Raw genomic sequence first — 27,794 nt, forward strand, 5'->3', positions numbered from 1 at the left:
AGACGTCTGGGACACTTCCTCCCCCCGCCCCCACGAGGACTCGGCTGTCCAGGACCCCCCCCCAAAAGAGGGTGGACGGCGCTCCCGACCCCCCCCCCCGACCCCCCCCCTCGCTGCCAAGGGGGACCCAGGCATCCCCCCCCCCCCAAAATCACAGGGAAGCCAGGCACGGTGCAAGAAGAGCTTTATGGGGGTGCGGGGACACACGGGGGGGACCCCACGGGAAAACCTGCCCCCCCCTCCATCCCCCAACGCTGCCCCAGGCGCGGTGACGGGGCTGGGGGGGTCCTGGGCGCCTGGGACATCGTCAGAGGGACCCCAGTGTCCCATCCCCAGGGGACCCCATCCCGGGGGGACCCTGGTGTTCTGTCCTGGGGGGACCCCAAGTGTCCCATCCCCGGGGGACCCCGGTGTCCCATCCCCGGGGGACCCCAGTGTCCTGTCCTAGGGGGACCCCAAATGTCCCATCCCCAGGGGACCCCATCCCGGGGGGACCCTGGTGTTCTGTCCTGGGGGGACCCCAAGTGTCCCATCCCCGGGGGACCCCGGTGTCCCATCCCCAGGGGACCCCGGTGTCCTGTCCTGGGGGGACCCCAAATGTCCCATCCCCAGGGGACCCCATCTCCGGGAGATTCCGGCATCCTGTTCCCAGGGGACCCTGATGTCCCATCCTGGGGGGACCCCAAGTGTCCTGTCCCCGGGGGATCCCAGCATCCCATCCCCAAGGGACCCTGGTGTCCCATTCTGGGGGGGACCCCAGTGTCCTGTCGTGAGGGACCCCAAGCGTCCCATCCCTGGGGGACCCCGATGTCCCATCCCTGGGGGACCCCAAGTGTCCCGTCCCTGGGGGACCCTGGTGTTCTGTCCTGGGGGGACCCCAATGTCCCACCCCGGGGGGACCCCGGTGTCCTGTCCTAGGGGGACCCCAAGTGTCCCATCCCTGGGGGACCCCGATGTCCCACCCCTGGGGGACCCTGGTGTTCTGTCCAGGGGGGACCCCAATGTCCCACCCCGGGGAGACCCCGGTGTCCTGTCCTAGGGGGACCCCAAGTGTCCCATCCCTGGGGGACCCCGGCATCCCGTCTCTGGGGGACCCTGCTGTTCTGTCCTGGGGGGACCCCGATGTCCCACCCCGGGGGGACCCTGGTGTTCTGTCCTTGGGGGACCCCAAGTGTCCCATCCCTGGGGGACCCCGGTGTCCTGTCCTGGGGGGACCCTGATGTCCCACCCCGGGGGGACCCCGGTGTCCTGTCCTAGGGGGACCCCAAGTGTCCCATCCCTGGGGGACCCTGGCGTCCCGTCTCTGGGGGACCCCGATGTCCCGTCCTTGGGGGACCCTGCTGTTCTGTCCTGGGGGGACCCCGATGTCCCACCCCGGGGGGACCCCGGCGTCCTGTCCTGGGGGGACCCCAGCACCCCGTCCCCGCTAACACTCGACGCCGTAGCGCCCGAAGTGCCGCAGGAGGACGCCCAGCTGCAGGTGGACGGCGCCGGCCGCCTCGGTACGGAGGCGGAATCGATCGGCGCCGCCGGCTGCCACCGTTTCGGGAGCGCGGAGTTGGGGTCCCCCCCCCACCAAACGTTGCTTTAAACGTTCCCGCCAGGTCCCCCGCGGGCGCCAGGTGACGCAGGTCAACGCGTGGCACCCGGGGGTGGCCGGCACGTGGCAGAAACCGTAGCCCAGCACCTCGCTGCGCCCCAGCCCGTCCTGGTGCCAGACCTGCAGGTGCAGCTTGGGCCAACCTGGAGGGGACGTGGGGGGGTGTCAGGGACACGGGTGTGGGGGGGGACACGAGTGGGGGAGGGGGACACGGTACCTTGCAGCCCCTTGGTGGCAAAGTGGACGTCGAGGGGGTGGCACCAATAAGCCACGTCGTCCGCTTGGGGGTCGTCCACCTGCGTCTGCCCGGCCCCCAACCCCGAGAGCAGTTTCCAGGCGCCGCCTGCGAAGGTTGGGGACAGGCAGAGAGGTCACGGCCACCCCCCCCGGTGGCACCCCGAAATCCTGAGGACACCCCCACTCACCGGCGTGCAGCCCCCACTTGCAGAAGAGGCGGCGCTGGGGGAAGCCGCTGGCCCCCACGATTTGCCCGATGAGGTGCAGCTCCGCCATGCCGGGGCTGCGGGGACGGGGGGACACGGGGGCGCGGGGGGGGGGGGGACGGTGGCACCCCGGCCTCTTAGCAGGGGCCCAGGACCACCCCCATTGCTCCCCCATCTTCCCCGCCATGGCACCCCGTGGTACCCCCTCGTTGCACCCCTTATCACCCCCACTGCAGCTCTCTTTCCCCTCGCTGCACCCCCATATCCCCCCACTGCACCTCCATATCCCTCCATTGCACCCCCATATCCCCCCACTGCACCCCCCATATCCCCCCACTGCACCCCCTCATTGCACCCCCATATCCCCCCACTGCACCCCCCATATCCCCCCACTGCACCCCCTCATTGCACCCCCATATCCCCCCACTGCACCCCCTCATTGCACCCCCATATCCCTCCATTGCACCCCCATATCCCCTACTGCACCCCCTCATTGCACCCCATATACCCCCATTGCACCCCCCATATCCCCCCACTGCAGCCCCTCATTGCACCCCCATATCCCCCACTGCACCCCAATCCCCCCATTGCACCCCCATTTCTCTGTCCCCCCGTTACAGCCCCCCATTGCACCCCCTTCCCCCCATTGCACCCCCCATTGCACCCCAATCCCCCATTGCACCCCCATACCCCCCACTGCATTCCCCCATTGCACCCCGTTATTGCACCCCGATATCCCCCATTGCACCCCGTTAGGGCACCCCAATCCCCCATTGCACCCCCATATCCCCCATTGCACCCCCATTTCTCTGTCCCCCATTGCACCCCGTTAGGGCACCCCAATCCCCCATTGCACCCCCATATCCCCCATTGCACCCCCATTTCTCTGTCCCCCATTGCACCCCGTTATGGTACCCCAATCCCCCATTGCACCCCCATATCCCCCCATCTCCCCATTAGACCCTCATTGCACCCCCGTATCCCCATTGCACCCCCATTTCTCCATCCCCCCACTGCACCCCGCTATTGCGCCCCCATTCCCCCAACCGCACCCCCCACGGCACCCCCATACCCCCCCACGGCACCCCCGTTTACACGCACCCCCCCGCTGCTCGGCGCTGCAGCCCGCGCATGCGCAGTGGCACAAACCGCCACCCGCGCCCCGCCCCGCGCATGCGCGCGGAGCCCCGCGCAGTCTCCCCCTCCCGGTACTTCCGGAGCCCGTTGCCGCGGCAACGTGTGGTCCGTCCCAACGCCAGCGTCCCATTGGCCGCGGCACCGCAAGCCCCGCCCAGGAGGGGGATCGAACCACGCCCCTCCCGGTGCCGCCATCTTGGGAAGGTCACCGTGCCGCGGCACCCGATATGCCGCTGCCGGAGCCGCCATCTTGGGTGTACCAGTGCGTGTAGGGGTACACTACAAGTGGAGGCCGCCATCTTGGGAAGGTCACAGTGTGGCGGCAGCCCTGCTATGCCGTTGTGTTGCGCCGCCATCTTGAGTGTACCAGTGAGCCCTGCGGTACACTGCGGCCGCCATCTTGGGTGTCCCCGTGGAGGGGTGCCAGGCCATGTGTCCCCACGCGTGTCCCTGTGTGTCCCCCCTCGGGGGTGCAGGAGCCGGTTGGGGGGCCCTGTGCGGCGCTGGATGGACTCAGAGGCACAGCGGAGGGGAGGGGGGGGGTCCTTTACTGCTGGGGGGGGGCGCAGGCCAGGTGGGGGGCGTGGGGGACAGCAGGGGACAGTCCGGCTGCCCCGGCGGGGTCCCCGGCGTCAGGATTTGGAGTATCTCCGCCGGACGGAGTCGCGGTAGAACTGGAAGACGGTGTCGGCGGCACGCTGGGCCGCCGCGAGGCACTGCTGCATCTGAAGGGGGCGGGAAGCGGGGACCCCGTGGTGGGTGGGAGAGCCCCCCATGCTTGAGGGGGTCCTGCACCCCCAAATCGCCCCACCCCCCGGGGGTCCCTGAAGCCCCTCACCTCCTCCACGGAGCAGCTGCCTTTGGTGGTGGCCGTCAGCACCTTCCTCTCGGCGCTGTCGATGGCGAAGGTGAGGACGGCGCGCGCTTCCTGCGAAGATCGGGGGGGGTGAGGAGGGATCGGGGGGGTCAGGAGGGATCGGAGGGGTCAGGAGGGCTCGGGGGGGGGGCCCACGGGGTTTGGGGGCTCACCTGCTCCTGCCGCGTCGTGGGGTCGAGGACGATGACGCCGTTGGGGTCGAGGGCGCAGGTGACGCCGCAGAAGAGGGAGGAGAGGGGCAGCCCCGCGTCCAGCAGCCCCATGCAGGCAGCGTTCAGGCAGCAGGAGAGAAGCTTGGGGTGGGGGGGGCCGTCAAGGACAAGGGGGGAGGGCCCCCCCAAAATAAACACAGCTCCAAACCCCCCCTAAAACATGGACGCCGCCCTCTTCCCCCCAAAAACACGGGCACCGTTCGGAGCTGCCCCCCCTCCCCCGAGGATACGGAGCCGGCGTCGCTGAGCACTTGCAGGACGAGGGTGATGGCGGTGCGGGGGTGCAGCACCCCCAAAACCACGGCCTCGCAGGTCCGACGGAGGAGCTGCTCCCGGCTGCGCTCGATCACGCCTGTGGAAGGGACCGGGGCGGGGGGCGGGGGAGCTCAGCCGGGGCCGGTGAGACCCCGGGGACCCCCCCCGGGACGGGGGACACCCACCTGGCAGCCCCACCTTGGGGCGCAGCAGCACCTCCAGCGCCGCCCGGTCCGGGAGCTCCTTGCTGCCCTTCACCTCCGCGGGGCCGTAGATCCCGGCCAATACCGAGGTGTCACCTGGGGACGGAGGGGAGAGCGCGGTCACCCACGGGAGAACCGGGAACACGGGGAGGGCTGGGAGGGAGACCGGGTTAGGGGGGGAGGCGGGAGCCCCGCGGCCCGGCGCACCCTGCAGGAAGGCGGCCGAGCCGTCGGGCCGCGAGAGCAGCCCCTGCTCGCAGGAGAAGGGCCGCAGGCAGCACCCGCCACCCGCCGCCGCCATCTTCTTCTCCTCCTCCCCCGCCGCCGCCATGGCCGCCACTTCCGCTTCCGGGGCGCGTGGCCACGCCCCACGCCGCTTCTAGCCGCGCCCCTTCGTGCGCAGCACCGCCCCTCAGCGCGTGGCCACGCCCTTTAACTGAACCCCGCCCTGCCGGTTGACCACGCCCCTCACGCCGAAGCCCCGCCCCGGGGCTCCGCCCCTCACAAGATGGCGGCGATGGCGGCCCTGCGGGCGCTCCGGTGGCGGCTCCTGCGGACCCCGGGCTCCGGCCCGGCCCGGCGCCTCAGCACCGCCGTGAGTGGGGCCGGGGGGCGGCCTGTCCCCGCCGTGTCACCGCCCCGGGGCCCGTCCCCGGGTCCCCGTGTCCCCACGTCCCCGTGTCCCCACGTCCCGTTCCCGTGTCTCAGTGTCCCCACGTCCCGTGCCCGCGTCCCCCCCTCCCCGCGTCCCCCCCTCCCCGCGTTCCCCCATCCCCGTGTTCCCCCATCCCCGTGCCCCGTCCCCCTGTCCCCACATCCTGTCCCCACGTCCCCGTGTCCCCACGTCCCCCCACCCCATCCCTGTGTCCCCGCGTCCCCACGTCCTCCCACGCCGTCCCTGTGTCCCCGTGTTCCCACACCCCATCCCCATGTCCCCCCACGCCGTCCCTGTGTCCCCAGGTCCCCGTGTCCCCCCACCCCATTCCTTTGTCCCCACGTCCCCGTGTCCCCCCCACCCCATCCCCGTGTCCCCCATCCCCGTGTCCCCCTCCTTCCCCGTGTCCCCCATGCCGTCCCCACGTCCCCGTGTCCCCGCACCCCATCCCCATGTCCCCACGTCCCCGTGGCCCCTCACGCTGTCCCTGTGTCCCCACGTCCCCGTGTCCCCGCACCCCATTCCTTTGTCCCCCCTTCCCCGTGTCCCCCCACCCCATGTCCCCATGTCCCCACATCCCCGTGTCCCCCCACCTCATCCCCATGTCCCCACATCCCCACGTCCCCCCCCGCCCCATGTCCCCCCATGCCGTCCCCGCGTCCCCATGTCCCCCCACCCCGTCCCCATGTCCCCCCTTCCCCGTGTCCCCCCACGCCGTCCCCACGTCCCACGCCCTCCCCGGTCATTGGCCCTGCAGGGGGTGGGACAGGAGGGAGGCGCCTGGGGCCCCTTTTGGGGGGTTTTTGGGAGCGGGACAGGGCCGGGGGGGGGACAGACGGGGGACATCCCGCTGTCCCTGTCCCCCGCGGTGGCAGGAATTCCCCTCGCCGGAGGAGAAGCCGCAGTTCCCCGGCGCCTCGGCCGAATTCGCCGACCGGCTGGAGTTCATCCAGCCCAACGTCATCTCGGGCATCCCCGTCTACCGGGTGATGGACCGGCAGGGCCACGTCGTCAGCCCCGCCGAGGACCCCCAGGTCAGCCCCGCGCCGGGGGGACGCCGGAGGGGACGGGGCGTGAGGCGCCCACGCGGGTGGCACCCGGACACGGCACCCCGGAGATGCAATGTCTGGGCGCGTGGCACCCCGAACATGCGATGTCTGGGTGCGTGACACCCCAAACATGCGATGTCTGGGCGCATGACACCCCGAACATGTAATGTCTGGGTGCGTGACACCCCGAACATGCAATGTCTGGGTGTGTGACACCCCGAACATGCAATGTCTGGGCACGTGACACCCCGAACATGTAATGTCTGGGTGCGTGACACCCCAAACATGTGATGTCAGGGCGCGTGACACCCCGAACATGTAATGTCTGGGTGCGTGACACCCCGAACATGCGATGTCAGGGCACGTGACACCCCGAACATGTAATGTCTGGGTGCGTGACACCCCAAACATGTAATGTCTGGGTGCGTGGCACCCCGAACATGCAATGTCTGGGCACGTGACACCCCGAACATGCAATGTCTGGGTGCGTGGCACCCCAAACATGCAATGTCTGGGCACGTGACACCCCGAACATGCAATGTCTGGGTGCGTGGCACCCCAAACATGCAATGTCTGGGCACGTGACACCCCGAACATGCAATGTCTGGGTGCATGGCACCCCGAAGATGCAATGTCTGGGCGCGTGACACCCCAAACATGCGATGTCTGGGTGTGTGACACCCTGAACATGCGATGTCTGGGCACGTGGCACCCCGAACATGCGATGTCTGGGCGCATGACACCCTGAACACGTAATGTCTGGGCGCGTGGCACCCCGAACATGCAATACCCAGGTATGTGACACCCCAAACATGGCATTTGGCACCCGAAACATGTAATGTCTGGACACGTGACACCCCAAACATGCAACATCCAGGCTTGTGACACCCCAAACATGCAACATCCAAGCATGTGGCACCCCAAACATGTAATACCTGGGCACGTGACACCCCAAACACGCCAGAGCCAGGCTTATGACACCCCAAACATGCAACAAGCGTGTCCGCCGTACCCCAAACACGACATCCACACGTACGACACCCCAAACCCGTGCTGTCCCGTGTACGTGGGACCCCAAATCCCACGACACCCCCAACGCGGTTCGCCCCACACAAGCGACACCCCACGGACACGGGAGCAAACCGCGTGACACCACGTGTTTGGGGAGGGGTGGGGGGGGGAGGGAGGGGTGGGGGCACCCCAAAACCCCCCTGCTCCCCCCGGCAGCTGCCCAAGGAGGTGGTGCTGAAGCTCTACAGGACCATGACGCTCCTCAACACCATGGACCGCATCCTGTACGAGTCCCAGCGCCAGGTAGGGAGGGATAAAGGGGGACGGCGACGCGCACGACACCCCAAAACTGGGGGACACCCCAAAAACGCTGTGCCCCCCCCCGTCCTCCCAGGGTCGTATCTCCTTTTACATGACCAACTACGGGGAGGAGGGGACGCACGTGGGCAGCGCGGCCGCGCTGGATGACACCGACCTGGTCTTCGGGCAGTACCGGGAGGCGGGTAAGGGGGAGCGCTCCCCAATTTTGGGGGGGGACACCAGGCTCAGGGAAGGGTCCCCAATTTTGGCTGTCCTGTCCCCCCCCTTCTTTTTCCAGGCGTGCTGATGTACCGGGGCTACCCCCTGGACCTCTTCATGGCGCAATGTTACGGCAACACCAGCGACACCGGCAAGGGCCGGCAGATGCCCGTCCACTACGGCTGCCGCGATCGCCATTTTGTCACCATCTCGTCCCCGCTGGCCACCCAGATCCCACAAGGTGCCCCGTCCCCTTCCCCCCCCCCAAATTCCCCGCACCCCCTCCCCTAACCCCCCCCCCCCCACCTCTCCCCGCAGCCGTGGGGGCCGCCTACGCCATCAAGCGCGCCGACGCCAACCGGGCGGTGATCTGCTATTTCGGGGAAGGGGCGGCCAGCGAGGGGGACGCCCACGCCGGCTTCAACTTCGCCGCCACCCTCGAGTGCCCCATCGTTTTCTTCTGCCGCAACAACGGCTACGCCATCTCCACCCCCACCTCCGAGCAGTACCGCGGCGACGGCATCGGTAAGGGGGGGGTGGATGTGAGGTTTTGGGGGGGGGGGTTCAGGGGCTGCACCCCAAGTTGTCGCCGCTCCCCGCAGCGGCGCGCGGTCCCGGCTACGGGCTGCTTTCCATCCGGGTGGACGGCAACGACGTCTTCGCCGTTTATAACGCCACCAAAGAAGCGCGGCGCCGCGCCGTGGCGGAGAACCAGCCTTTTCTCATCGAAGCCATGACCTACCGGTACGGCGGGGAGGGGAGCGAGGTGGGGGCACCCCAAAAACCCACCTTTTTACGGGTTTTGGTGGTTTTTTCCCCCCTCCGCGGCAGCATCGGGCACCACAGCACCAGCGACGACAGCTCGGCGTACCGCTCGGTGGACGAGGTGAACTACTGGGACAAGCAGGACCACCCCATCTCCCGCCTCCGGCACTACATGCTGGGCCGGGGCTGGTGGGACGAGGAGGAGGAGAAGGGCTGGCGCAAGAGCTCCCGCAAGATGGTAACGGGGTGATCCCCCCGGGATCGCGGGGAGAGGGAGCATCGCCGGGAGCTCGGGGAAGGGGATCCCCGGGGTTTGGGGGAGAGGGATTTTGGGGGAGAGGGATTTGGGGGAGAGGGATCCCCGGGATTTGGGGGAGGGATTCCTGGGATCTCAGGGAAGGGGTTCCCCGGGATCTTGGGGAAGGGGATCCCCAGGATTTTGGGAGAAGGGGATCCCTGGGATCTCAGGGAAGGGGATCCCTGGGATTTTGGGGAGAGGGATCGCCAGGATCTCGGGGAAGGGGATCCCCGGGATCTCAGGATTTTGGGGAGGGATCCCTGGGATTTTGGGGAAAGGGGTTCCCCGGGATCTTGGGGAAGGGAATCCCCAGGATTTTGGGAACAGGGATCCCTGGGGTTTTGGGGAGAGGGATCCCTGGGATCTCGGGGAAGGGGATCCCCGGGATTTTGGGAGAAGGGGATCCCTGGGATCTCAGGGAAGGGGATCCCTGGGGTTTTGGGGAGAGGGATCCCTGGGATCTCGGGGAAGGGGATCCCCAGGATTTTGGGGAGAAGGATCCCCGGGATCTCAGGGAAGGGGATCCCTGGGATATTGGAGAGAGGAATCCCCAGGATTTTGGGGAGAGGGATCCCCGGGATTTCAGGAAGGGGATCCCTGGGATCTCAGGGAAGGGGATCCCTGGGATATTGGAGAGAGGAATCCCCAGGATTTTGGGGAGAGGGATCCCTGGGATTTTGGGGAGAGGGATCCCCGGGATCTCAGGAAGGGGATCCCTGGGATTTTGGGGAGAGGGATTTTGGGGAGAGGGATCCCCAGGATCTTGGGGAAGGGGATCCCCGGGATTTTGGGGAGGGATCCCTGGGATTTTGGGGAAAGGGGTTCCCCGGGATCTTGGGGAAGGGAATCCCCAGGATTTTGGGAACAGGGATCCCCGGGATCTCAGGGAAGGGGATCCCCAGGATTTTGGGAACAGGGATCCCCGGGATCTCAGGGAAGGGGATCCCCGGGATTTTGGGGAGAGGGATCCCCGGGATCTCAGGGAAGGGGATCCCCAGGATTTTGGGGAGAGGGATCCCTGGGATCTCGGGGAAGGGGATCCCCAGGATTTTGGGGAGAGGGATCCCCGGGATCTCAGGGAAGGGGATCCCTGGGATTTTGGGGAGAGGGATCCCCAGGATCTCGGGGAAGGGGATCCCCGGGATTTTGGGGAGAGGGATCCCCGGGATCTCAGGGAAGGGGATCCCTGGGATTTTGGGGAGAGGGGTCCCCGGGATCTCAGGGAAGGGGATCCCCGGGATTTTGGGGAGGGATCCCTGGGATTTTGGGGAAAGGGGTTCCCCGGGATCTTGGGGAAGGGAATCCCCAGGATTTTGGGAACAGGGATCCCCGGGATCTCAGGGAAGGGGATCCCCGGGATTTTGGGGAGAGGGATTTTGGGGAGAGGGATCCCTGGGATTTTGGGGAGAGGGATCCCCGGGATCTCAGGAAGGGGATCCCTGGGATTTTGGGGAGAGGGATTTTGGGGAGAGGGATCCCCAGGATCTTGGGGAAGGGGATCCCCGGGATTTTGGGGAGGGATCCCTGGGATTTTGGGGAAAGGGGTTCCCCGGGATCTTGGGGAAGGGAATCCCCAGGATTTTGGGAACAGGGATCCCCGGGATCTCAGGGAAGGGGATCCCCAGGATTTTGGGAACAGGGATCCCCGGGATCTCAGGGAAGGGGATCCCCGGGATTTTGGGGAGAGGGATCCCCGGGATCTCAGGGAAGGGGATCCCCAGGATTTTGGGGAGAGGGATCCCTGGGATCTCGGGGAAGGGGATCCCCAGGATTTTGGGGAGAGGGATCCCCGGGATCTCAGGGAAGGGGATCCCTGGGATTTTGGGGAGAGGGATCCCCAGGATCTCGGGGAAGGGGATCCCCGGGATTTTGGGGAGAGGGATCCCCGGGATCTCAGGGAAGGGGATCCCCAGGATTTTGGGGAGAGGGATCCCCGGGATCTCAGGGAAGGGGATCCCTGGGATTTTGGGGAGAGGGATCCCCAGGATCTCGGGGAAGGGGATCCCCGGGATTTTGGGGAGAGGGATCCCCGGGATCTCAGGGAAGGGGATCCCTGGGATTTTGGGGAGAGGGGTCCCCGGGATCTCAGGGAAGGGGATCCCCGGGATTTTGGGGAGGGATCCCTGGGATTTTGGGGAAAGGGGTTCCCCGGGATCTTGGGGAAGGGAATCCCCGGGATTTTGGGAACAGGGATCCCCGGGATCTCAGGGAAGGGGATCCCCGGGATTTTGGGGAGAGGGATCCCCGGGATCTCAGGGAAGGGGATCCCCAGGATTTTGGGGAGAGGGACCCCTGGGATCTCAGGGAAGGGGATCCCCGGGATTTTGGGGAGAGGGATCCCCGGGATCTCAGGGAAGGGGATCCCCAGGATTTTGGGGAGAGGGACCCCTGGGATCTCAGGGAAGGGGATCCATGGGATTTTGGGGAGAGGGATCCCCGGGATCTCGGGGAAGGGGATCCCCGGGATCTCGGGGAGGAAAAGGCGCCGGCGCTGCCCCGCAGGTGATGGAGGCGTTCGAGGAGGCGGAGCGGAAGCCGAAGCCGAACCCGCAGTTCCTTTTCTCCGACGTCTACCGGGAGATGCCGCCCCACCTGCGACGGCAGCGGGCGGCTCTGGAGCGGCACCTGCAGCACTACGGGGAGCACTACCCCCTCGAACACTTCGAAAAGTGACCCCCAGCACCCACAGGCGAATAAACCCGGGTGCGCGCCCCTCCCGGCTGCTCGGTGGGTGCCTCGCCGAAGGGGATAGACCCCCCCCGAGGGGGATTAATACCCCGGAGGGGGGGATGGCACCCTCGGAGAGGGGGATTAAGCCCCTTTTGGGGGGATTAAGCGCCTTGGAGGGGGAGTTTAGCTTCCGTGAGGGGGGATTAAGCCCCGTAGAGGGGGAATTAAGCCCTTTGGGGTGGATTAGCCCCCTTGGAGGGGAGAAATAGCCCCCCTTTAGGGGGGATTAAACTCCTTGAGGGGGCAATTACTCTCCTCGAAGGAGGGATTAAACTCTTTAAAGGGGTAATCAATCCCCTTGGAGGGGGGATTAGCCCCCTTGGAGGGGGGATTAGCCCCCTTGGAGGGGGTAATTAATCTTGGAGGGGGTAATTAATCTTGGAGGGGGTAATTAATCTTGGAGGGGGGATTTAACCCTCTTGGGAGAGGAATTAACCCAACTGTGAGGAGGATAAGCCCCCTTGGAAGGGGAATTAACTCCCTTTTGGGGGGGGATTAACCCCCTTGAGGAGTGATTAAACCCCTTGCACAGGGATTAAATCCCTTGGGGGGGGGATTAAGCCCCTTGGGGTGCATAAACCCCCTCGGAAGGGGGAAATAGCCCCCTCAGAGGAGGAATTAACGCCCTTGGGGGGGGATTAATGCGGTTGGAGGAGTGAATTAACCGCCCTTGAGGAGGGATTAAACCCTTAGAGGGGGGAATTCACTTCCTTGAGGGAGCAGTGAATCCCCTCGGGGGGGGATTAGCCCCCTCGGGGGGTACTAAACCCCCCCCCCCGGGGTGGGATTAGCCGGCACTTCCCTGGTTCCCACCGGGGCCATTATGGGGTGTCGTCCTCCCAAAACGCTCGCAGGAGCAGCTGGTTTCAAGCTGGGAATCCCGGGGGGGGGGGGTCCAGGACCACTCTGAATGGGGCAAAAAATAGAGAAATCCATCAATCGCTGCCAAAAAAAACCCAAATCCACAGAGGGAGGGGAGGCAGCGCGCGGCCGCCAGGCATTTAATGCTCTGGGGGGGGGAGCAACGTGGCTCCCTCCGCACCCCAAAACCCCATTGGCCTCAGGCGGGGGGCTTTCCCTGCTCCGGCGGTGGCGGCGTCCCCGTCCCCGCGCCGTCCCCGTGGTCCATGCCCAGGACCTGGCAGCCCGGCAGCATCTCCTCCAGCAGGATGCGGACCAGCCCCGGGCTGGGCACCCGCACCCCTGCCACGTCCAAGCGCCGCAGCTCCCTGGTAGGGGTGGGGGGGGGACAGAGATAGTGGGGGGCAGTTGGCACCGTGGGGGTCCCCATTGTCCCCTGTCTCCGTCCGCCCCCCCCCGCTCACCGGAGGTGGTGGAGGGTGGCCAGGCCCCTCTCGGTGACGAGGGGACACCGAGCCACCGACAGTTCCCGCAGGCTGTCCCCAAAAACGTGCAGCCGCCCCAGCGCCCAGTCGTCGAGGTGGGGGCACCCGCTCAGGTCGAGGTGCTGCAGCCGGGTCAGCGGCACTGGGGAGGGGGGGGGGTATGTGTGACAGGAAGCGGGGGGGTCAAAAGGGGTCCCTAAGGGGTTTGGGGAGGGTCCTGGAGCTCACCCAGGTTGTCCAAACCGTTGTAGGTGAGGGGGGAGCCGCTGAGGTCCAGGGCCACCACGGGGACGTCACGGAGGCGCAGCACCTCGGGGCGCCAGCGGCCCTCCGGCCGGATCCAGCACTCCTGCCCCTCAAATCTGGGGGGGGGAGGCATTAGGGCAAGACACCTCCCCCTCCCAGGGGGCAGGGGGACACCCCCAAAGCGGGACAGGGGCTCACCTGACCCCCCCGCCGCAGGACAGGGTGAAGACGGCGGCCGCCACATTGTCCCCGTAGGTGTCCCTGAGGAAGCCGCAGTACCTGGGGGGGGGGGGGCAAGAGTGGGGGGGCCTGACCCAGCCCCTCTGCCCGTGCCCCACACGTGGGGGGCCGGATCCAGCCCCTCCTCTCACACCCCACAATTAGGGGGGACCCCAATCCAGTCCCTCTGCTCCTGCCCCACAGGTGGGGGACCCGACCCAGCCCCTCCACCCACACCCCACAAGTAGGGGGGAGGCCCCAATCCCACCCCTCTGCCTGCACCCCACAAGCAGGGAGCCTGCCCCAACCCCCCTTCTCCCACCCCAAAAGTGGGGGGCCCGATCCAGCCCCCCCCCATCCCACCCCACAGCCGCGGGCCCCCACCCAGCCCCACGCACGCGTTCCGTCTCCGCAGCCGCTGCCGCCGCAGCCGCTCTCCCCAGGCCGCCGCTGCCTCCACCTCGTAGAACCACCGGCCCAGGCGCTGCAGCAGCCCCCCCGCCGCCCCCCGGCTCTGCCCGGGCGGGGGGCGCGGGGCCGGGGCCCCCCGGTACCCCAGGACCTGCGGGGCAGGAGCGGGGCCGCCTTAGTTTCCCCCCACCCGTACCCCCAAACAGGCTCAGGAGCCGCCAGCCGGGGGGGGCACACACCGGGATTTAATTATAGCAGCGGGGTGGGGGGGGTGGAGACCCCCGGGGGGGGCAAAAAGCTGCTCCCCAAAGGGGGGCACACACGAAAATGGCGGGGGGGGGGGGGGGCACGGCCAGGCCGGGCCTCGTCCTTCTTCCTGCGCCCGCCCCCCGCCAGGCCTCGCTCTCCGGGGGAGCCCCCACCCCAGCTGGGGAGGGGTCGCAGGGGGAGAAAGGTTTTGGGGGGGAGGGGGAGGGACCCCCCCCAATTTGTGCTGGGTCGGAGGGCCCAGCCGCCCAGGCCTGTCCCCCCCCCTTCAGGCCTTGGGGGTCCTGCGGAGGGGGCACAGGCCCCCCCAACAACCGCCCCCCGCCCCGAACCCCGGGGGCCCCTGGGGTTCCCCCCCGACCCCCTTTCACTGTGGGGGGGCCCTCGGGGGTGTCGTCCCCCCCCTAAAAGAGGGCGTCTCCAAGGTGACGGCAGGCACCACCTACCGCCCTCAGCGCCGCCATCTTGGGCGCGTCACGTGACAGGGTCCGCCCCCCGCGCATGCGTGGCAGAAATACCCCGGGCCCCGCCCGCTAGCTCCATAGCCACGCCCCTTCTGAGTTCGTAGCCACGCCCACCCAGCCAGTTCGGTGTCGCCCCCTGGTGGTTCGGCGGGCGCCTGGGTCCTCCCAGGCGGGGTCATGGGGGTCGGGGGGGGCAGCACCCCTGGGTCCCCCCCAGGTGGGTCATGGGGGCCGGGGGGGGGGCAGCACCCCTGGGTCCCCCCCAGGTGGGTCATGGGGGCCGGGGGGGGGGGGCAGCACCCCTGGGTCCCCCCCAGGTGGGTCATGGGGGCCGGGGGGGGGCACAGGATGCCTGGGTACCCCCCAAGGGGGCTCATGGGGGTCGGGGGGGGGGGCAGGACCCCTGGGTCCCGTCCCGTCCCCCCCTCCCCGTGTGGCCGAGCGGCCTAGGGGTCAGGGGGGGGGGCGGAGGACCCCTGGGTCCCGTCCCCCCCCCGGGGACCCCCCGTCCCGGTGTGGTTGAGGGGGGCCGGGGGGGCCAGCCATGCCGCCAGGCGGGCCGCGATGCGCTGCGGGCACGGGGGGGGGTGAGCTGGGTTGACCCCCCCAAGTGTCCGTCCCCCCCCACCCGTGTCCCCCCCTCCACTCACCTGGCGGGCGGCCCTCAGTGCCGGGGGGTCCCCGGGCCGTGGGGGGGCCATGTCGGCGCAGTGGGAGGCCCCCGCGATCAGCACCCCCGAACGGCCGCCCCCCGCGCTCAGCACGTGCCAGGGGTCCAGCGCGCCTGCGGGCACCGCGTCACCCCGACAGCCGGACCCCGCGTGTGGCACCCCGCGTGTGACACCCGGCACATGGCACCCCGCGTGTGGCACCCCGCGTGTGGCACCCCACGTGTGACACCCCATGTGTGACAGCCAGCACGTGGCACCCCGCGTGTGGCACCCCATGTGTGGCACCCCGCGTGTGGCACCCGGCACGTGGCACCCCGCGTGTGGCACCCTGTGCTGCGCCGTGCCACGCTGTGCCATGCTGTGCAGGGCTGCAATGGGGTGCAATGGGGTGCAGGAGGGTGCAATGGGTGCAAGGGGGTGCCATGCTGCGCCATGCTGTGCCGCAATGCGCTATGCTGTGCCACACCGTGCCACGCTGCACCGTGCTGTGCCGCGCCATGCTGTGCCATACTGTGCCACGCTGCACCGTGCTGTGCCGCGCCATGCTGTGCCATACTGTGCCATACTGTGCCACGCTGCACCGTGCTGTGCCGCGCCGTGCCACGCTGCACTATGCCATGCTGCGCCGTGCCACGCTGCGCCGTGCTGTGCCATGCTGTGCCGCGCCATGCTGTGCCACGCTGCACCGTGCTGTGCCACACCGTGCCACGCTGCACCGTGCTGCGCCGCGCCATGCTGTGCCATACTGTGCCACGCTGCACCGTGCTGCGCCGTGCCATGCTGTGCCATGCTGTGCCATACTGTGCCACGCTGCACCGTGCTGTGCCGCGCCATGCTGTGCCATACTGTGCCACGCTGCACCGTGCTGTGCCGCGCCATGCTGTGCCATACTGTGCCATACTGTGCCACGCTGCACCGTGCTGTGCCGCGCCATGCTGTGCCATACTGTGCCATACTGTGCCACGCTGCACCGTGCTGTGCCGCGCCGTGCCACGCTGCACTATGCCATGCTGCGCCGTGCCACGCTGCGCCGTGCTGTGCCACGCTGCACCGTGCTGTGCCGTGCTGTGCCACGCTGCGCCATGCTGTGCCGCGATGCACCACCCTGCGCCATGCAACGCCGCGGTGCCCCGTGCCGAGCCGAGCCGAGCCGAGCCGAGCCGCCGAGCCGAGCCGAGCCGAGCCGTGCCGAGCCGTGCCGAGCCCAGCCGAGCCGAGCCGAGCCGAGCCGAGCCGCCGAGCCGAGCCGAGCCGAGCCGTGCCGAGCCGTGCCGTGCCGAGCCGAGCCCAGCCGAGCCCAGCCGAGCCGAGCCGAGCCCAGCCGAGCCGAGCCGTCCCGTACCGTTGACGAAGAGGACGCGGCGGGTGCCGGGGTGCGCGGCCCCGTAGAAGGCGTTGGTGAAGGCGACGGCGGCCCGGACGCGGGCCGGGGCGATGCCGAAGACGTCGGCGCAGAGGCTGAGCTGCGCCCGCAGCGACTGGAAGCGGGAGAAGGGGCAGGAGGCGTCCCGGCAGCTGGGGTCTGCGGACGGGGGGGACGTCTGATGCCCCCACCCCGCCCCCCGCCCTGCCCCCCGCCCGGCCCGGCACTCACAGAAGCCGAACTCGGTGCAGGTCTGGAAGAGCCAGAGCCGGCGGCTGCCCCCGGCCGCGGGGCGACGCAGCTCCTGCACGGCCGCCCGCCGCGAACTGGGGGTGCAGGGCAGCCCCCCGCGCCGCAGGAAGGCCTGGGGGGGGGGGGGGGGGGGGGGCCGCGCTCAGGGCTCCCCCCGGCCCCCGGGGCGTGAGGGGGGCAATGGGGTGCAATGGGGTGTAAGGGGGTGCAATGGGTGCAAGGGGGTGCAGTGGGGTGCAATGGGGTGTAAGGGGTGCAAGGGGGTGCAGTGGGGTGCAAGGGGGTGTAAGGGGTGCAAGGGGGTGCAATAGGGTATGAGAGGGTGCAATGGGGTGCAGGAGGGTGCAAGAGGGTGCAATGGGGTGTAAGGGGTGCAAGGGGGTGCAGTGGGGTATGAGAGGGTGCAATGGGGTGCAGGAGGGTACAAGGGGGTGAAATGGGGTGCAATGGGGTGCAGGAGGGTGCAAGGGGGTGTAAGGGGTGCAATGGGGTATGAGGGGGTGCAATGGGGTGCAGGAGGGTGCAATGGGGTGTAAGGGGTGCAAGGGGGTGCAGTGGGGTGCAAGGGGGTGCAGTGGGGTATGAGAGGGTGCAATGGGTGCAGTGGGGTGCAGGAGGGTACAAGGGGGTGAAATGGGGTGCAATGGGATGCAGGAGGGTACAAGGGGTGAAATGGGGTGCAATGGGGTGTAAGGGGTGCAATGGGGTGCAATGGGGTATGAGAGGGTACAATGGGGTGCAGGAGGGTGCAATGGGGTGCAATGGGGTATGAGAGGGTGCAATGGGTGCAATGGGGTGCAGGGGGGGTGCGAGGGGTGCACACACACCCCCCACCCCCCCCCAACCTTGTTGACAGCCACGAGCCGGCGGTACGGGGAGCCGCGGCGGCCGTCGGTCATGGCGCGGCAAAGAGCGGCCACCGAATCGCCGGGCCGGCGGCCGTTGTATTGCACCGCCCCGGCAAAGACGGCGGCCACGTTCTCCGCCAGCAGCTCCCGGTCCCCCGCTTCCCGGGGGGGGCGACAACAAGAAAAATCCCGCGCCACCCCCGCCACGCGGCGACCACGCAACCGCCCGTCCAACGCCGCGAAGGCCGCCGCCACCGCGCCCAGGCACTGCCGGCATGGATCGGGGGGGAGGGGGGTTCCCACCGTGTACCCCCACATCGTGGGGGTGTGTGTCCCCCCCCCCCACTTCAACCCCTTTTGGACCCACCTTTGGGGACCCCCCCGCGGAGGGGCTGGAGAGGGCGGCCGAGACGACCTGCGGGGAGATGGGAGCTGAGGGGTTAAGGGGTGGGGGGGTGCAGGGGGTGCGGGGGGGTTCAGGGGGGGTTCGGGGGGGGGGCTCACGCGGTTGTATCCGGCGAAGTCAACCTGAGCCCGGATGGGAGCGGACGAGGCGACGGCGGCAGATATCAGGTGGGGAAACTGAGGCACGGGGTTACTCCTAGTGGGGTGACCACCCACGCCGAGGTGGGGGGGGGGGGGGAGGGCACCCAGCCCACCTTAAGGCGCGCCCAGGCAGCGAGGGCGCCGGCGTAGGACCCCCCGAAGCAGACCCAGGTGTGGTTGGGGCTGAGACCCCACGCGCTCGTGACGTGGAGCCGGAAGGCGGCCAGGTCGGCCAGGCTGGGGACGGGGGGGAAGGGGGGGTGGGGAGGGGACCCCGATGTCTGGGTGTCCCCCCCCCCGCCCCCTGACCCCACTCACGCCTGCTGGCTGGAGAGGAAGCGCAGGTCGGGGTCCCCCCCCGGCCCCCCGCTGCCCCCGTAGAAGCGATGCTCCAGCGCCGCCAGCAGCGCCCCGTGCGCCCGCGCCAGCTCCACCGCATGGCCTGGGCACGGGCACGGGCACGGACACGGACACGGACACATCCCCACCCCATCCCATCCCTACCCCACCCCATCCCTATCCCAATCCCATTCCAATCCCCATCCCCATCCCAATCCCCACCCCAATCCCCATCCCATCCTGTCCCAATCCCATCCCTACCCCATCCCAATCCCATCCCCATCCCACCCCAATCCCAATCCCCACCCCAATCCCAATCCCCACCCCAATCCCAATCCCCACCCCAATCCCCATCCCATCCTACCCCAATCCCAATCCCCATCCCAATCCCAATCCCCACCCCATCCCATCCCACCCCAATCCCAATCCCCACCCCATCCCATCCCACCCCAATCCCAATCCCCTCCCCACCCCACCCCATCCCAATCCCCACCCCACCCCATCCCATCCCACCCCAATCCCAATCCCAATCCCAATCCCAATCCCAATCCCAATCCCAATCCCAATCCCAATCCCAATCCCACCTACCCCTGCTCAGCACCCCCGGGGACAAGCCGCTCTCCCCCCCAAGCAGCAGGAAGACGGGACCCTCCGGCCGCTGCCAGAATTCCCAGTTGATCCAGTACCGCTGCGGGAAAGGGGGGGCCGGGGGGTGCGTGGTGGGGGGGCCCCACACCCCTGTGCACACGTCATGCGTGTGCCACGCATGTGCCACGCGTGTCCCCCCCCCCCTTTACCTGCCTGAGGCTGCGTCCCTCCAGGCGGTCGAAGTGGTCGAGGGGCTGGAGCAGGGACCCCTCCAGGGGGGCCCCCCCGCCCCCCCCCGGCCCCCCTGGGCCCCCCGGCCCCTCCTGCCTGCGGCCTGGGGGGGACACACACACGTGCCACGAGTTCATCAGGGCTCAGCCCCTCCCAACCTGGCCCTGACCGGGGACCCCAGCACCCCGTTGGGGTCCCAGCGCCCGCATTAGGGTCCTGGGGTGCTAATTGGGGTCCTGGGGGGCCTTAATTGGGGTCCCGGGGTGCTAACTGGGGTCCTGGGGGCGTTAATTGAGGTATAATGGTGCTAATTGGGCTCCTGGGGGCGTTAATTGGGGTCCCGGGGTGGTAATTGGGGTCCTCGGGGTGTTAATCGGGGTCCCGGGGTGGTAATTGGGGTCCTGGGTGTGTTAATTGGGGTCCTGGGGGGCGTTAATTGGGGTCCCAGCACCCTCATCGGGTTCCCAGCCCTCATTGGGGTCCTGGGGGTGTTAATTGGGGTCCTGGGGTGCTAACTAGGGTCCCAGTGCCCTAATTGGGGTCCCAACACCCCATTGGGGTCCCAGCACCCTCATCGGGGTCCCAGGGCCTTAATTGGGGTCCTATGGTGCTAACTGGGGTCTCATGGCGCTAACTGGGGTCCCAGCGCCCTCATTGGGGTCCTGGGGTACTAATTGGGGTCCTGGGGGTATTAATTAGGATCCTGGAGAGCTAATTGGGGTGCCATGGCCCTAACTGGGGTCCCATCGCCCTCGTCGGGGTCGTGGGGTGCTAACTGGGGTCTCGTGGTGCTAATCGGGGTCCCAGCGCCCTCATTGGGGTTCTGTGGCACTGATTGGGGTCCCAGCACCCTCATCGTGGTCCTGGGGCGCTAATTGGGGTCCTGTGGTGCTAATTGGGGTCCTGTCACCCTAATCAGGGTGCCCAAGGCCCCAGCTGGGGTCCCACAGCCCTGCTGGGTGCTGTGCTGGGACCCCCGCCTCCCCCAGCCCCCCATAACCCCCCCCCAGGCCCCCCCACTCACCCGCCTCCCGCTGCACCAGGAGCAGCAGCAGCAGCAGCCGGGACATGGCAGGGCCGGGGCAGCGGGACGGGACAGGCACCGGCACCGGCACCGGGATGCACCGGGAGCAGCACCGGGATGCACCGGGATGCAGCACCGGGACGCAGCACCGGGACGCAGCACCGGGACGCAGCACCGGGACGCAGCACCGGGATGCACTGGGAGCAGCACCGGGACGCAGCACCGGGACGCAGCACCGGGACGCAGCACCGGGACGCACTGGGAGCAGCACCGGGACGCACCGGGCTCCGCTCGCTGCTTTTATGGGCTCCACGGGCCCGTCCCGGGGGGGGGGGGGGAAGTTTCGGTTTCCCTTGGGCTGGGAGGGGTGGGGGGATGCTGGGGGCCCTGCACCCCTGCACGCGTGTGCAATGGGCCCTGCACCCCTGCACGCGTGTGCAATGAGCCCTGCACCGCTGCATACGTGTGCAATGAGCCCTGCACCCCTGCACGCGTGTGCAAGGGACCCTGCACCCCTGCACGCGTGTGCAATGGGCCCTGCACCCCTGCACGCGTGTGCAATGAGCCCTGCACCGCTGCATACGTGTGCAATGAGCCATGCACCTCTGCATGCGTGTGCAAGGGACCCTGCACCCCTGCATGCGTGTGCAATGGGCCCTGCACCCCTGCACGCGTGTGCAAGGGGCCCTGCACCACTGCATACGTGTGCAATGAGCCATGCACCACTGCATGCGTGTGCAATGAGCCCTGCACCCCTGCATGCGTGTGCAAGGGGCCCTGCACCCCCAATCTGCGTGTGCAAGGGACCCTGCACCCCTGCATGCGTGTGCAAGGGGCCCTGCACCCCCAATCTGCGTGTGCAAGGGACCCTGCACCCCTGCATGCGTGTGCAAGGGGCCCTGCACCCCCAATCTGCGTGTGCAAGGGACCCTGCACCCCTGCACGCGTGTGCAAGGGGCCCTGCACCCCCAATCTGCGTGTGCAAGGGGCCACGCCGGCCAGCGCGTCCCCACGCCGCGTGGCGTCGGCCCCGGCCCCGACACGTCCCTGTCCCCTTCCCCCGGGGGGGGCCGCACGCAGCCCCCACCCTGGCACCGCTGCCCTCCTTATCCCCTTCATTAGGGCCGTTAAACCGGGCTTAACCCTCTTCGCCGGCCCCCCCGGCCCCCCCGGCCCGGCTCAGCCCGGATTAGGCTCCATCTGCCCGGCCGGCGGCCGCAGACCTGCTGGCAGGGCCTGGGTTAACCCCGGGGGGGGGCAGGACCCCCACCTGCACAGCCCCCCACCCCCCGTGCGCGGACCCATCTGTGCATGGAGCCCCCCCGCCCCCATGTGCAGGGACCCCCCCCCCATGGGCAGGGACCCCCCCAGGACCCCCCCCAGCCAAGGCCAGGACACCCCCAGGGACACGGACACCCCCAGGGACACAGACACCCTCAGGGACCCCCATATGCAAGGACCCCCCCCAGAACCCCGCCAGGGACCCCCGTGTGCAGGGACCCCCCCCAGCCAAGCCCAAGGCACCCCCAGGGACACAGACCCCCCCCCCAAGGGCACCCCCAGGGACCTCCATGTGCAGGGACCCCCCCAGCCAAGCCCAGGGCACCCCCAGGGACCCCCATGTGCAGGGACCCCCCCAGCCAAGCCCAGGGCACCCCCAGGGACCCCCGTGTGCAGGGACCCTCCCAGCCAAGCCCAGGGACCCCCCCAGGGACCCCCATGTGCAGGGCCCCCCCCGGCCAAACCCAGGGCACCCCCAGGGACCCCCATGTGCAGGGACCCCCCCAGCCAAGCCCAGGGCACCCCCAGGGACCCCCGTGTGCAGGGACCCCCCCAGCCAAGCCCAGGGCACCCCCAGGGACCCCCGTGTGCAGGGACCCCCCCCCCAGAACCCCGCCAAGGACCCCCATGTGCAGGGACCCCCCCTGGCCAAACCCAGGGCACCCCCAGGGACCCCCATGTGCAGGGAACCCCCCCCAGCCCATATGCGCAGCCCCTATATGCAGACCCCAAGTGCAGCCCCCCTTGGGCCCCCCAAAAGGAAATGCACAGACCCCAAAGCCGGGGTCCCCCTGGGTCCCCCACGGGCGCAGCCCCCCAGGCCTGGCAGCCCCCCGGGCCCCGCTCCGGGCCCCGCGTGGCCGCTTGCATCACCGGATTAGCGCCTAATGGATTTGCGGCGGCATTTCGGGGCGGATTTAGGGGTTAAAGGGAAATGGGGGGGAGGGTGGTGGTGGTGGGGGGGGTTTCCAAAGCCTGGGTGTCCCCCAGTGTCCCCCGGGGCCGGGACCCTCGTGTAAAGGGGACACATGGGGTGCAGAGGGGTGCACAGGGGTGCACAGGGATCTATGGCCGTATGGGGCTGCAGAGGGGTGCATGGGGGTCTATGGGGGTGCACAGGGGTGCATGGGGCTGCAGAGGGGTGCATGGGGGTCTATGGGGGTGCACAGGGCTGCATGGGGGTGCATAGGGGTCTATGGGGGTGCATAGGGCTGCATGGGCCTGCAGAGGGGTGCACGGCAGTCTATAGGGGTGCAGAGGGGTCTCTGGGGCTGCAGAGGGGTGCACAGGGGTCTCTGGGGGTTGCACGGGGGTCTCTGGGGCTGTATAGGGCTGCATGGGGGTGCGCAGGGGTCTCTGGGGGTGGCACGGGGGTCTCTGGGGGTGCAGGGACCCCCGCAGCGGCCAGCGGCCACCCCGCGGGCAGCTGTCACCCGCCATCGCCCGACCAATTTGTCACCCGGTGCCTAATCCCTCTAATTCGCCCCCAGCCGGAGCCGCCCCATTTCCCAAATTAGAGCAGTAAAAATAACCTGGGGGGGGGGGGGGCCGGGACCCCCCCCCACAGGGCCGGGACCCCCCCCCACGGGGCTGGGACCCCCCCCACGGGGCCGGGACCCCCCACAGGGCCGGACGCCTGGGTCCCCCCTGCCACCGGGGTCCCCCCGTGTCCCCTCCCCGGCCCAGCTCCCTACCTGCTCCCCGCAGCCCTTCGTTAGCAGCCCCTCATTAGCTGCTGCCGTTAATGAGAGAGGCAGAGGGCTCGCCCCCCTCCTTCTTTTCCACTTTTTTATTATTATTTCATTTTTTGAAGCTTTTTTTTCCTTCCTCCGTGCGCTCGCCAGCCCCGCACCGAGCTGCACGGGGCGGGGGGGGGGCAGACGCAGCTACGGGGGGGGGGGACGGGGACGGTGGGGGTCTGGCCTGGGGGAGGAGGTCGGGGTGCAGCGGGGGACGGGGACGCTCCCAACGCCGGCTGGAACGGGGTCCCACCCCGCTGCGTGGCCCGCGGGGATGCGCTGTGCCGCAGGGATGCTCCGAGCCGCGGGGATGCTCCGAGCCGCGGGGATGCATCGCGTTGCAAGGATGCGCCGTGCCGCAGGGATGCGCCGTGCCGCGGGGATGCTCCGAGCCGCGGGGATGCATCGCGTTGCAAGGATGCGCCGTGCCGCGGGGATGTGCCGAGCCACGGGGATGCGCCGAGCCGCGGGGATGCATCGCGTTGCAAGGATGCGCCGTGCCGCGGGGATGTGCCGAGCCACGGGGATGCTCCGAGCTGCGGGGATGCATCGCGTTGCAAGGATGCGGCGTGCCGCGGGGATGCGCCGTGCCGTGGGGATGCATCGCGTTGCAAGGATGCACCGTGCCGCGGGGATGCGCCGTGCCGCGGGGATGCTCCGTGCCGCGGGGATGCGCCGTGCTGCCGGGATAGTCTGTGCCACGGGGATGCTCCGTGTCGTGGGAATAGTCCATGCTGCAGGGATCCTCCACGGTGCAGGGATGCTCCGTGCCGGGATGCTCTGTGCCCCAGGAATAGTCCACGGTGCAGGGATGCTCCGTCCGGGGATGTCCCGTGCCGTGGGGATGCTCCGTGTCACCGGAATGCTCCGTCCCATGGGGATGCCCTCTGCCGTGGGGCTGCTCCATGTTGCAAGGATGCTCCGTGCCGGGATGCTCCGTGCCAGGAGGATGCTCCGAGCTGTGGGGGTGTCCTGTGCTGCAGGGATGCTCCGTGCCGGGATGCTCCGTGCAGGGATGCTCCGTGCCAGGAGGATGCTCCGTGCCGCGGGGATGTCCTATGCCGCAGGGATGCTCCGTGCAGGGATGCTCCGTGCAGGGATGCTCCGTGCCAGGAGGATGCTCCGTGCCGCAGGGATGTCCTGTGCCGCAGGGATGCTCCGTGCAGGGAAGATGCTTTGTGCCAGGAGGATGCTCCGTGCCGCGGGGATGTCCTGTGCCGCAGGGATGCTCCGTGCAGGGATGCTCCATGCCAGGAGGATGCTCCGTGCTGTGGGGATGCTCCATGCAGGGATGCTCCGTGCCGCAGGGATGCTCCGTGCCGGGATGCTCTGTCCCACACAGATGCCCCGCGGCGCAGGGGTGCGCGGCGCGGGCTGCCGCCGAGCCTGCACCAGCCGGGGGGGTCTCGGGTGCCGTCGGCGGGGGCCGGGGCCGCTCCCCCCTCACAAGACCTGGAATTTCCAGGAGCTCTGGTCCTTGTAGTCCAGGCAGTCGGCGGCGTTGAAGTTGAGCTTCCAGGAGGTCGCCTGGTCCTTGTAGTCCAGGCAGTCGACGGGGCCGAAACCCAACCCGGCCGTGCCGTAACCCTGCCCCGCCAAACCGGCGGGCGAGGGGGCCAGGTGGGCACCCATGGCGGGGGCGGCCAGGGGGCTGAGCGCCGCCCCGGGGGCCCCCAGCTGCGGGTGCATGGGTGAGAGGTAGGAGCTGCAGTCCAGGCCGCCGAAATATGCGGCCGAGCCGGCGTAACCTTGACCGTAGCCGGTTGCTTGGCTGTAGGTGCCGGCGAAAGGCGCCGAACGCGGTAATCCCGGGGTGGCCGAGGAAGCCAACGGATCCGGGACGGGCGAAATGGAAGCCGGGCTCCAAATGGAGACGGTGGCACCGGCGGCGGAACTGGGGGTGCCGGCGGGAGCGGTGGGGGGGGGGCTGTAGGGCCCGGCCGCCCCCGCCTCGGCGCCGGCCTCGCGGGCCGGGGAGCTTTTCTTTTTGGCGGGGCGAGCCTTGGCCTGGCCGCTGCTCTGCTGCTGCTGCTGCCGGCACTTGGCCCGGCGGTTCTTGAACCAAACCTGCGGAAACGGGCGCTGAGCGGGGAAACCGAGGCACGCGCCGTGCACGGGGCGCGCGTGCCATGAGCTGCGGCCGCCGGACGTGGATACACGCATCGGGTCGCGCGCGCGCAGCGAGCTGCGTCCCCTCGACGCGCAGGCGCGCGTGCGTGCGTTGAATGAGACGCCGGGGTCTGCAGGCACGCGTGTGAGCGGGGGAGCTGCGTGTTTTGGGCGTGCAGGCGTGTGCAAGGCACCTTGCACACTCCCGAGTGCCCGGACCCACGTGCACGCCCTCACACGCGTGTGCTGGCGCATCCGGCCCTGCCGTGCCCGCCCCTGTGCACGCGGGGCCGTGCACGACCCCTGCTCGTGCACGTGGGGCCTTGCACGACCCTCCCTGTGCACGTGGGGCCTTGCACGACCCCTGCTCTTGCACATGGGGCCGTGCACGTCCCCTGCTCTTGCACGTGGGGCCTTGCACGACCCTCTCTGTGCACGTGGGGCCTTGCACGAACCCTGCTCGTGCACGTGGGGCCTTGCACGACCCCTGCTCTTGCACGTGGGGCGTTGCACGACCCTCCCTGTGCACGTGGGGCCTTGCACGACCCCTGCTCTTGCACGTGGGGCCTTGCACGTCCCCTGCTCGTGCACGTGGGGCCTTGCACGACCCTCCCTGTGCACGTGGGGCCTTGCACGACCCTCCCCGTGCACGTGGAGCCGTGCACGAGCCCTCCCCATGCATGCGGGGCCGTGCAGGACCCCTGCTCGTGCACGCGGGGCCACGCAGGACCCTCCCCATGCACGCGGGGCCACGCATGTCCCGTGCACGCGTGGGGCCGCGCACAACCCTCCCCGCGCACGCAGGACCACGCACGTCCCCTCCCCGCGCACGCGGGTCCTCGCACGCCCCCTCCCCGCGCACGCGGGGCCTCGCACGTCCCCTCCCCGCGCACGCGGGGCCTCGCACGCCCCCCGCGCGCGCCCGGGGCTCACCTGGACGCGGGACTCGGGCAGGTTGATCTTCAGGGCCACCTCCTCGCGCATGAAGATGTCGGGGTAGCGGGTCTTGGCGAAGAGAGCCTCCAGGATGTCCAGCTGCGCCCGCGTGAAGGTGGTGCGCTCCCGGCGCTGCTTCCGCGGCGTGGCTGCGGCGGGGTTGGGGGGGGGGGGTCAGGGCGGCCCCCGTGCACCTCTGCTCCAGGGGAGCCCCCCCAGATGGGGATGGAACCCGTGGGGTGGGGGGGAGCGGGGGTGCAAGGGGGATCCTGCACCGGGGGAGCCGGGGCAGGAGGGGAACGTGTGCAACCCCCCCCTGCATCCCACCTCCCTGCAACCTCCCCGTGCATCCCACCTCCCTGCAAAACCTCTGCATCCCATGCAACCCTCTATGCATCCCACCCCCGCGCATCCCATGCAACCCCCCTGTGCATCTCACGCAACCCCCCCATGCATCTCACGCAACCCCCCCGTGCATCTCACGCAACTCCCCCTGTGCACCCCACCCCCGCGCATCCCATGCAACCCCCCCCATGCATCCCATGCACCCCCTGTGCATCCCAGGCAACCCCTCCCGTGCATCCCACCCCCGCGCATCCCATGCAATCCCCCTATGCATCCCACCCCCATGCAACTCCCCCCGTACATCCCATGCACCCCCCCATGCATCCCACCCCCATTCAACTCCCCCGTGCATCTCACGCAACCCCCCCCGCTCACCCCATCCCCGCGCATCCCATGCAGCCCCCTGTGCATCCCATGCAACCCCTCCCGCGCATCCCACCCCCGCGCATCCCATGCAACCCCCTGTGCATCCCATGCAACCCCCCCCGCGCATCCCACCCCCGCGCATCCCACGCCATCCCGCCATGCATCCCACCCCCACGCACCCCCCCCACGCATCCCAGCCCCACGCAACCCCTCCCCGTGCATCCCACCCCCCCCCGCGCATCCCATGCAGCGCCCCCGCTCCCGGTGCTGACCGGGGTAGCCCACGGCGGAGTGCAGCAGGTCCATGCCGGGCCCGGCCAGGCTCAGCCCGTTGACGGCGTAGTGGGGCTGCTTGATGTAGGACATCATGCTCCAGGCGGGACCCCCGCGCCAGGCCCCGGCGCTGCCGCGGTGGGCTGGGCGCCGGCTGCGGGGGCAGACGGGGGGGT

General features: G+C 69.1%; 6 protein-coding genes across 9 annotated transcripts; 1 reads left to right on the forward strand and 5 right to left on the reverse strand.

Annotated features, from left to right (window-relative positions):
• Positions 1-168: 168 nt before the first annotated feature.
• Positions 169-3,206, reverse strand: B9D2 (B9 domain containing 2). 3 transcript variants are annotated; one of them, XR_012670512.1, is made up of 5 exons: positions 3,145-3,206; positions 2,026-2,120; positions 1,818-1,943; positions 496-1,743; positions 169-358 (listed from the first exon to the last, which is right to left on the reverse strand). XR_012670512.1 is itself a non-coding variant. In XM_075134386.1 (4 exons), exons 1-4 carry the CDS (start codon positions 3,174-3,176, stop codon positions 1,427-1,429), a joined length of 570 nt encoding a protein of 189 aa, XP_074990487.1. In that variant the 5' UTR covers positions 3,177-3,206; the 3' UTR covers positions 169-1,426. The 3 variants fall into 3 exon arrangements, 2 of the variants coding, with proteins under 2 accessions (XP_074990487.1, XP_074990488.1); XM_075134386.1 differs by having other exon boundaries at positions 169-1,743; XM_075134387.1 differs by lacking the exon at positions 3,145-3,206 and having other exon boundaries at positions 169-1,743; positions 2,026-2,263.
• A 340-nt stretch (positions 3,207-3,546) lies between these two features.
• On the reverse strand, positions 3,547-5,091 carry EXOSC5 (exosome component 5). Its single transcript, XM_075134390.1, has 6 exons — positions 4,935-5,091; positions 4,710-4,823; positions 4,500-4,621; positions 4,210-4,350; positions 4,019-4,108; positions 3,547-3,905 (listed from the first exon to the last, which is right to left on the reverse strand). The coding sequence occupies exons 1-6, from the start codon at positions 5,056-5,058 to the stop codon at positions 3,813-3,815; spliced, it is 684 nt and encodes a 227-aa protein (XP_074990491.1). The 5' UTR covers positions 5,059-5,091; the 3' UTR covers positions 3,547-3,812.
• A 120-nt stretch (positions 5,092-5,211) lies between these two features.
• BCKDHA (branched chain keto acid dehydrogenase E1 subunit alpha) lies at positions 5,212-11,737 on the forward strand. Its single transcript, XM_075134385.1, has 9 exons — positions 5,212-5,322; positions 6,258-6,416; positions 7,659-7,745; positions 7,837-7,945; positions 8,041-8,202; positions 8,280-8,486; positions 8,564-8,705; positions 8,793-8,964; positions 11,527-11,737. The coding sequence occupies exons 1-9, from the start codon at positions 5,236-5,238 to the stop codon at positions 11,695-11,697; spliced, it is 1,296 nt and encodes a 431-aa protein (XP_074990486.1). The 5' UTR covers positions 5,212-5,235; the 3' UTR covers positions 11,698-11,737.
• A 988-nt stretch (positions 11,738-12,725) lies between these two features.
• Positions 12,726-14,746, reverse strand: DMAC2 (distal membrane arm assembly component 2). Of its 2 annotated transcripts, XM_075134388.1 has the most exons (6): positions 14,690-14,746; positions 13,964-14,127; positions 13,545-13,625; positions 13,329-13,462; positions 13,080-13,242; positions 12,726-12,983 (listed from the first exon to the last, which is right to left on the reverse strand). In XM_075134388.1, exons 1-6 carry the CDS (start codon positions 14,744-14,746, stop codon positions 12,815-12,817), a joined length of 768 nt encoding a protein of 255 aa, XP_074990489.1. In that variant the 3' UTR covers positions 12,726-12,814. The 2 variants fall into 2 exon arrangements, with proteins under 2 accessions (XP_074990489.1, XP_074990490.1); XM_075134389.1 differs by lacking the exon at positions 13,545-13,625 and having other exon boundaries at positions 14,690-14,728.
• A 407-nt stretch (positions 14,747-15,153) lies between these two features.
• Positions 15,154-20,401, reverse strand: PRSS16 (serine protease 16). The gene is made up of 11 exons (XM_075134341.1): positions 20,282-20,401; positions 19,315-19,414; positions 18,706-18,829; positions 18,501-18,624; positions 18,346-18,423; positions 18,209-18,256; positions 17,839-18,108; positions 16,973-17,045; positions 16,721-16,900; positions 15,358-15,491; positions 15,154-15,276 (listed from the first exon to the last, which is right to left on the reverse strand). The coding sequence occupies exons 1-11, from the start codon at positions 20,399-20,401 to the stop codon at positions 15,154-15,156; spliced, it is 1,374 nt and encodes a 457-aa protein (XP_074990442.1).
• Positions 20,402-23,262: 2,861 nt separating this feature from the next.
• On the reverse strand, positions 23,263-27,794 carry CRX (cone-rod homeobox). Its single transcript, XM_075134531.1, has 3 exons — positions 27,618-27,794; positions 26,632-26,783; positions 23,263-25,656 (listed from the first exon to the last, which is right to left on the reverse strand). Exons 1-3 carry the CDS (start codon positions 27,712-27,714, stop codon positions 25,033-25,035), a joined length of 873 nt encoding a protein of 290 aa, XP_074990632.1. The 5' UTR covers positions 27,715-27,794; the 3' UTR covers positions 23,263-25,032.

The sequence above is a fragment of the Calonectris borealis genome, chromosome 32, assembly GCF_964195595.1.
Source record: "Calonectris borealis chromosome 32, bCalBor7.hap1.2, whole genome shotgun sequence".
NCBI lineage: Eukaryota > Metazoa > Chordata > Aves > Procellariiformes > Procellariidae > Calonectris > Calonectris borealis.

What these genes read in the sequence shown, in the direction of transcription:
- B9D2 (XM_075134387.1), bottom strand. Translation starts at nt 2,230, where the DNA reads ATGGCGGGGAAGATGGGGGAGCAATGGGGGTGGTCCTGGGCCCCTGCT. An exon ending in CAAGTGGGGGCTGCACGCCG is followed by an intron (nt 1,944 to 2,025) that starts GTGAGTGGGGGT and finishes CAACCTTCGCAG; the next exon opens with GCGGCGCCTGGAAACTGCTC. An exon ending in TGCCACCAAGGGGCTGCAAG is followed by an intron (nt 1,744 to 1,817) that starts GTACCGTGTCCC and finishes CGTCCCCTCCAG; the next exon opens with GTTGGCCCAAGCTGCACCTG.
- EXOSC5 (XM_075134390.1), bottom strand. Translation starts at nt 5,058, where the DNA reads ATGGCGGCGGCGGGGGAGGAGGAGAAGAAGATGGCGGCGGCGGGTGGC. An exon ending in CCCCAAGGTGGGGCTGCCAG is followed by an intron (nt 4,622 to 4,709) that starts GTGGGTGTCCCC and finishes TCCCTTCCACAG; the next exon opens with GCGTGATCGAGCGCAGCCGG. An exon ending in GCAGCTGCTCCGTGGAGGAG is followed by an intron (nt 3,906 to 4,018) that starts GTGAGGGGCTTC and finishes CGCCCCCTTCAG; the next exon opens with ATGCAGCAGTGCCTCGCGGC.
- BCKDHA (XM_075134385.1), top strand. Translation starts at nt 5,236, where the DNA reads ATGGCGGCGATGGCGGCCCTGCGGGCGCTCCGGTGGCGGCTCCTGCGG. An exon ending in TGTACGAGTCCCAGCGCCAG is followed by an intron (nt 7,746 to 7,836) that starts GTAGGGAGGGAT and finishes CCGTCCTCCCAG; the next exon opens with GGTCGTATCTCCTTTTACAT. An exon ending in GTACCGCGGCGACGGCATCG is followed by an intron (nt 8,487 to 8,563) that starts GTAAGGGGGGGG and finishes CGCTCCCCGCAG; the next exon opens with CGGCGCGCGGTCCCGGCTAC.
- DMAC2 (XM_075134388.1), bottom strand. Translation starts at nt 14,746, where the DNA reads ATGCGCGGGGGGCGGACCCTGTCACGTGACGCGCCCAAGATGGCGGCG. An exon ending in CGGCTGCGGAGACGGAACGC is followed by an intron (nt 13,626 to 13,963) that starts GTGCGTGGGGCT and finishes CCCCCCCCCCAG; the next exon opens with GTACTGCGGCTTCCTCAGGG. An exon ending in TCCTGCGGCGGGGGGGTCAG is followed by an intron (nt 13,463 to 13,544) that starts GTGAGCCCCTGT and finishes TCCCCCCCCCAG; the next exon opens with ATTTGAGGGGCAGGAGTGCT.
- PRSS16 (XM_075134341.1), bottom strand. Translation starts at nt 20,401, where the DNA reads ATGAGGGTGCTGGGACCCCAATCAGTGCCACAGAACCCCAATGAGGGC. An exon ending in ACGAGGGCGATGGGACCCCA is followed by an intron (nt 19,415 to 20,281) that starts GTTAGGGCCATG and finishes CCTTTCCCGCAG; the next exon opens with CGGTACTGGATCAACTGGGA. An exon ending in CCCGGGGGTGCTGAGCAGGG is followed by an intron (nt 18,830 to 19,314) that starts GTAGGTGGGATT and finishes GCCCGTGCCCAG; the next exon opens with GCCATGCGGTGGAGCTGGCG.
- CRX (XM_075134531.1), bottom strand. Translation starts at nt 27,714, where the DNA reads ATGATGTCCTACATCAAGCAGCCCCACTACGCCGTCAACGGGCTGAGC. An exon ending in CTCCGCCGTGGGCTACCCCG is followed by an intron (nt 26,784 to 27,617) that starts GTCAGCACCGGG and finishes ACCCCGCCGCAG; the next exon opens with CCACGCCGCGGAAGCAGCGC. An exon ending in TGCCCGAGTCCCGCGTCCAG is followed by an intron (nt 25,657 to 26,631) that starts GTGAGCCCCGGG and finishes CCGTTTCCGCAG; the next exon opens with GTTTGGTTCAAGAACCGCCG.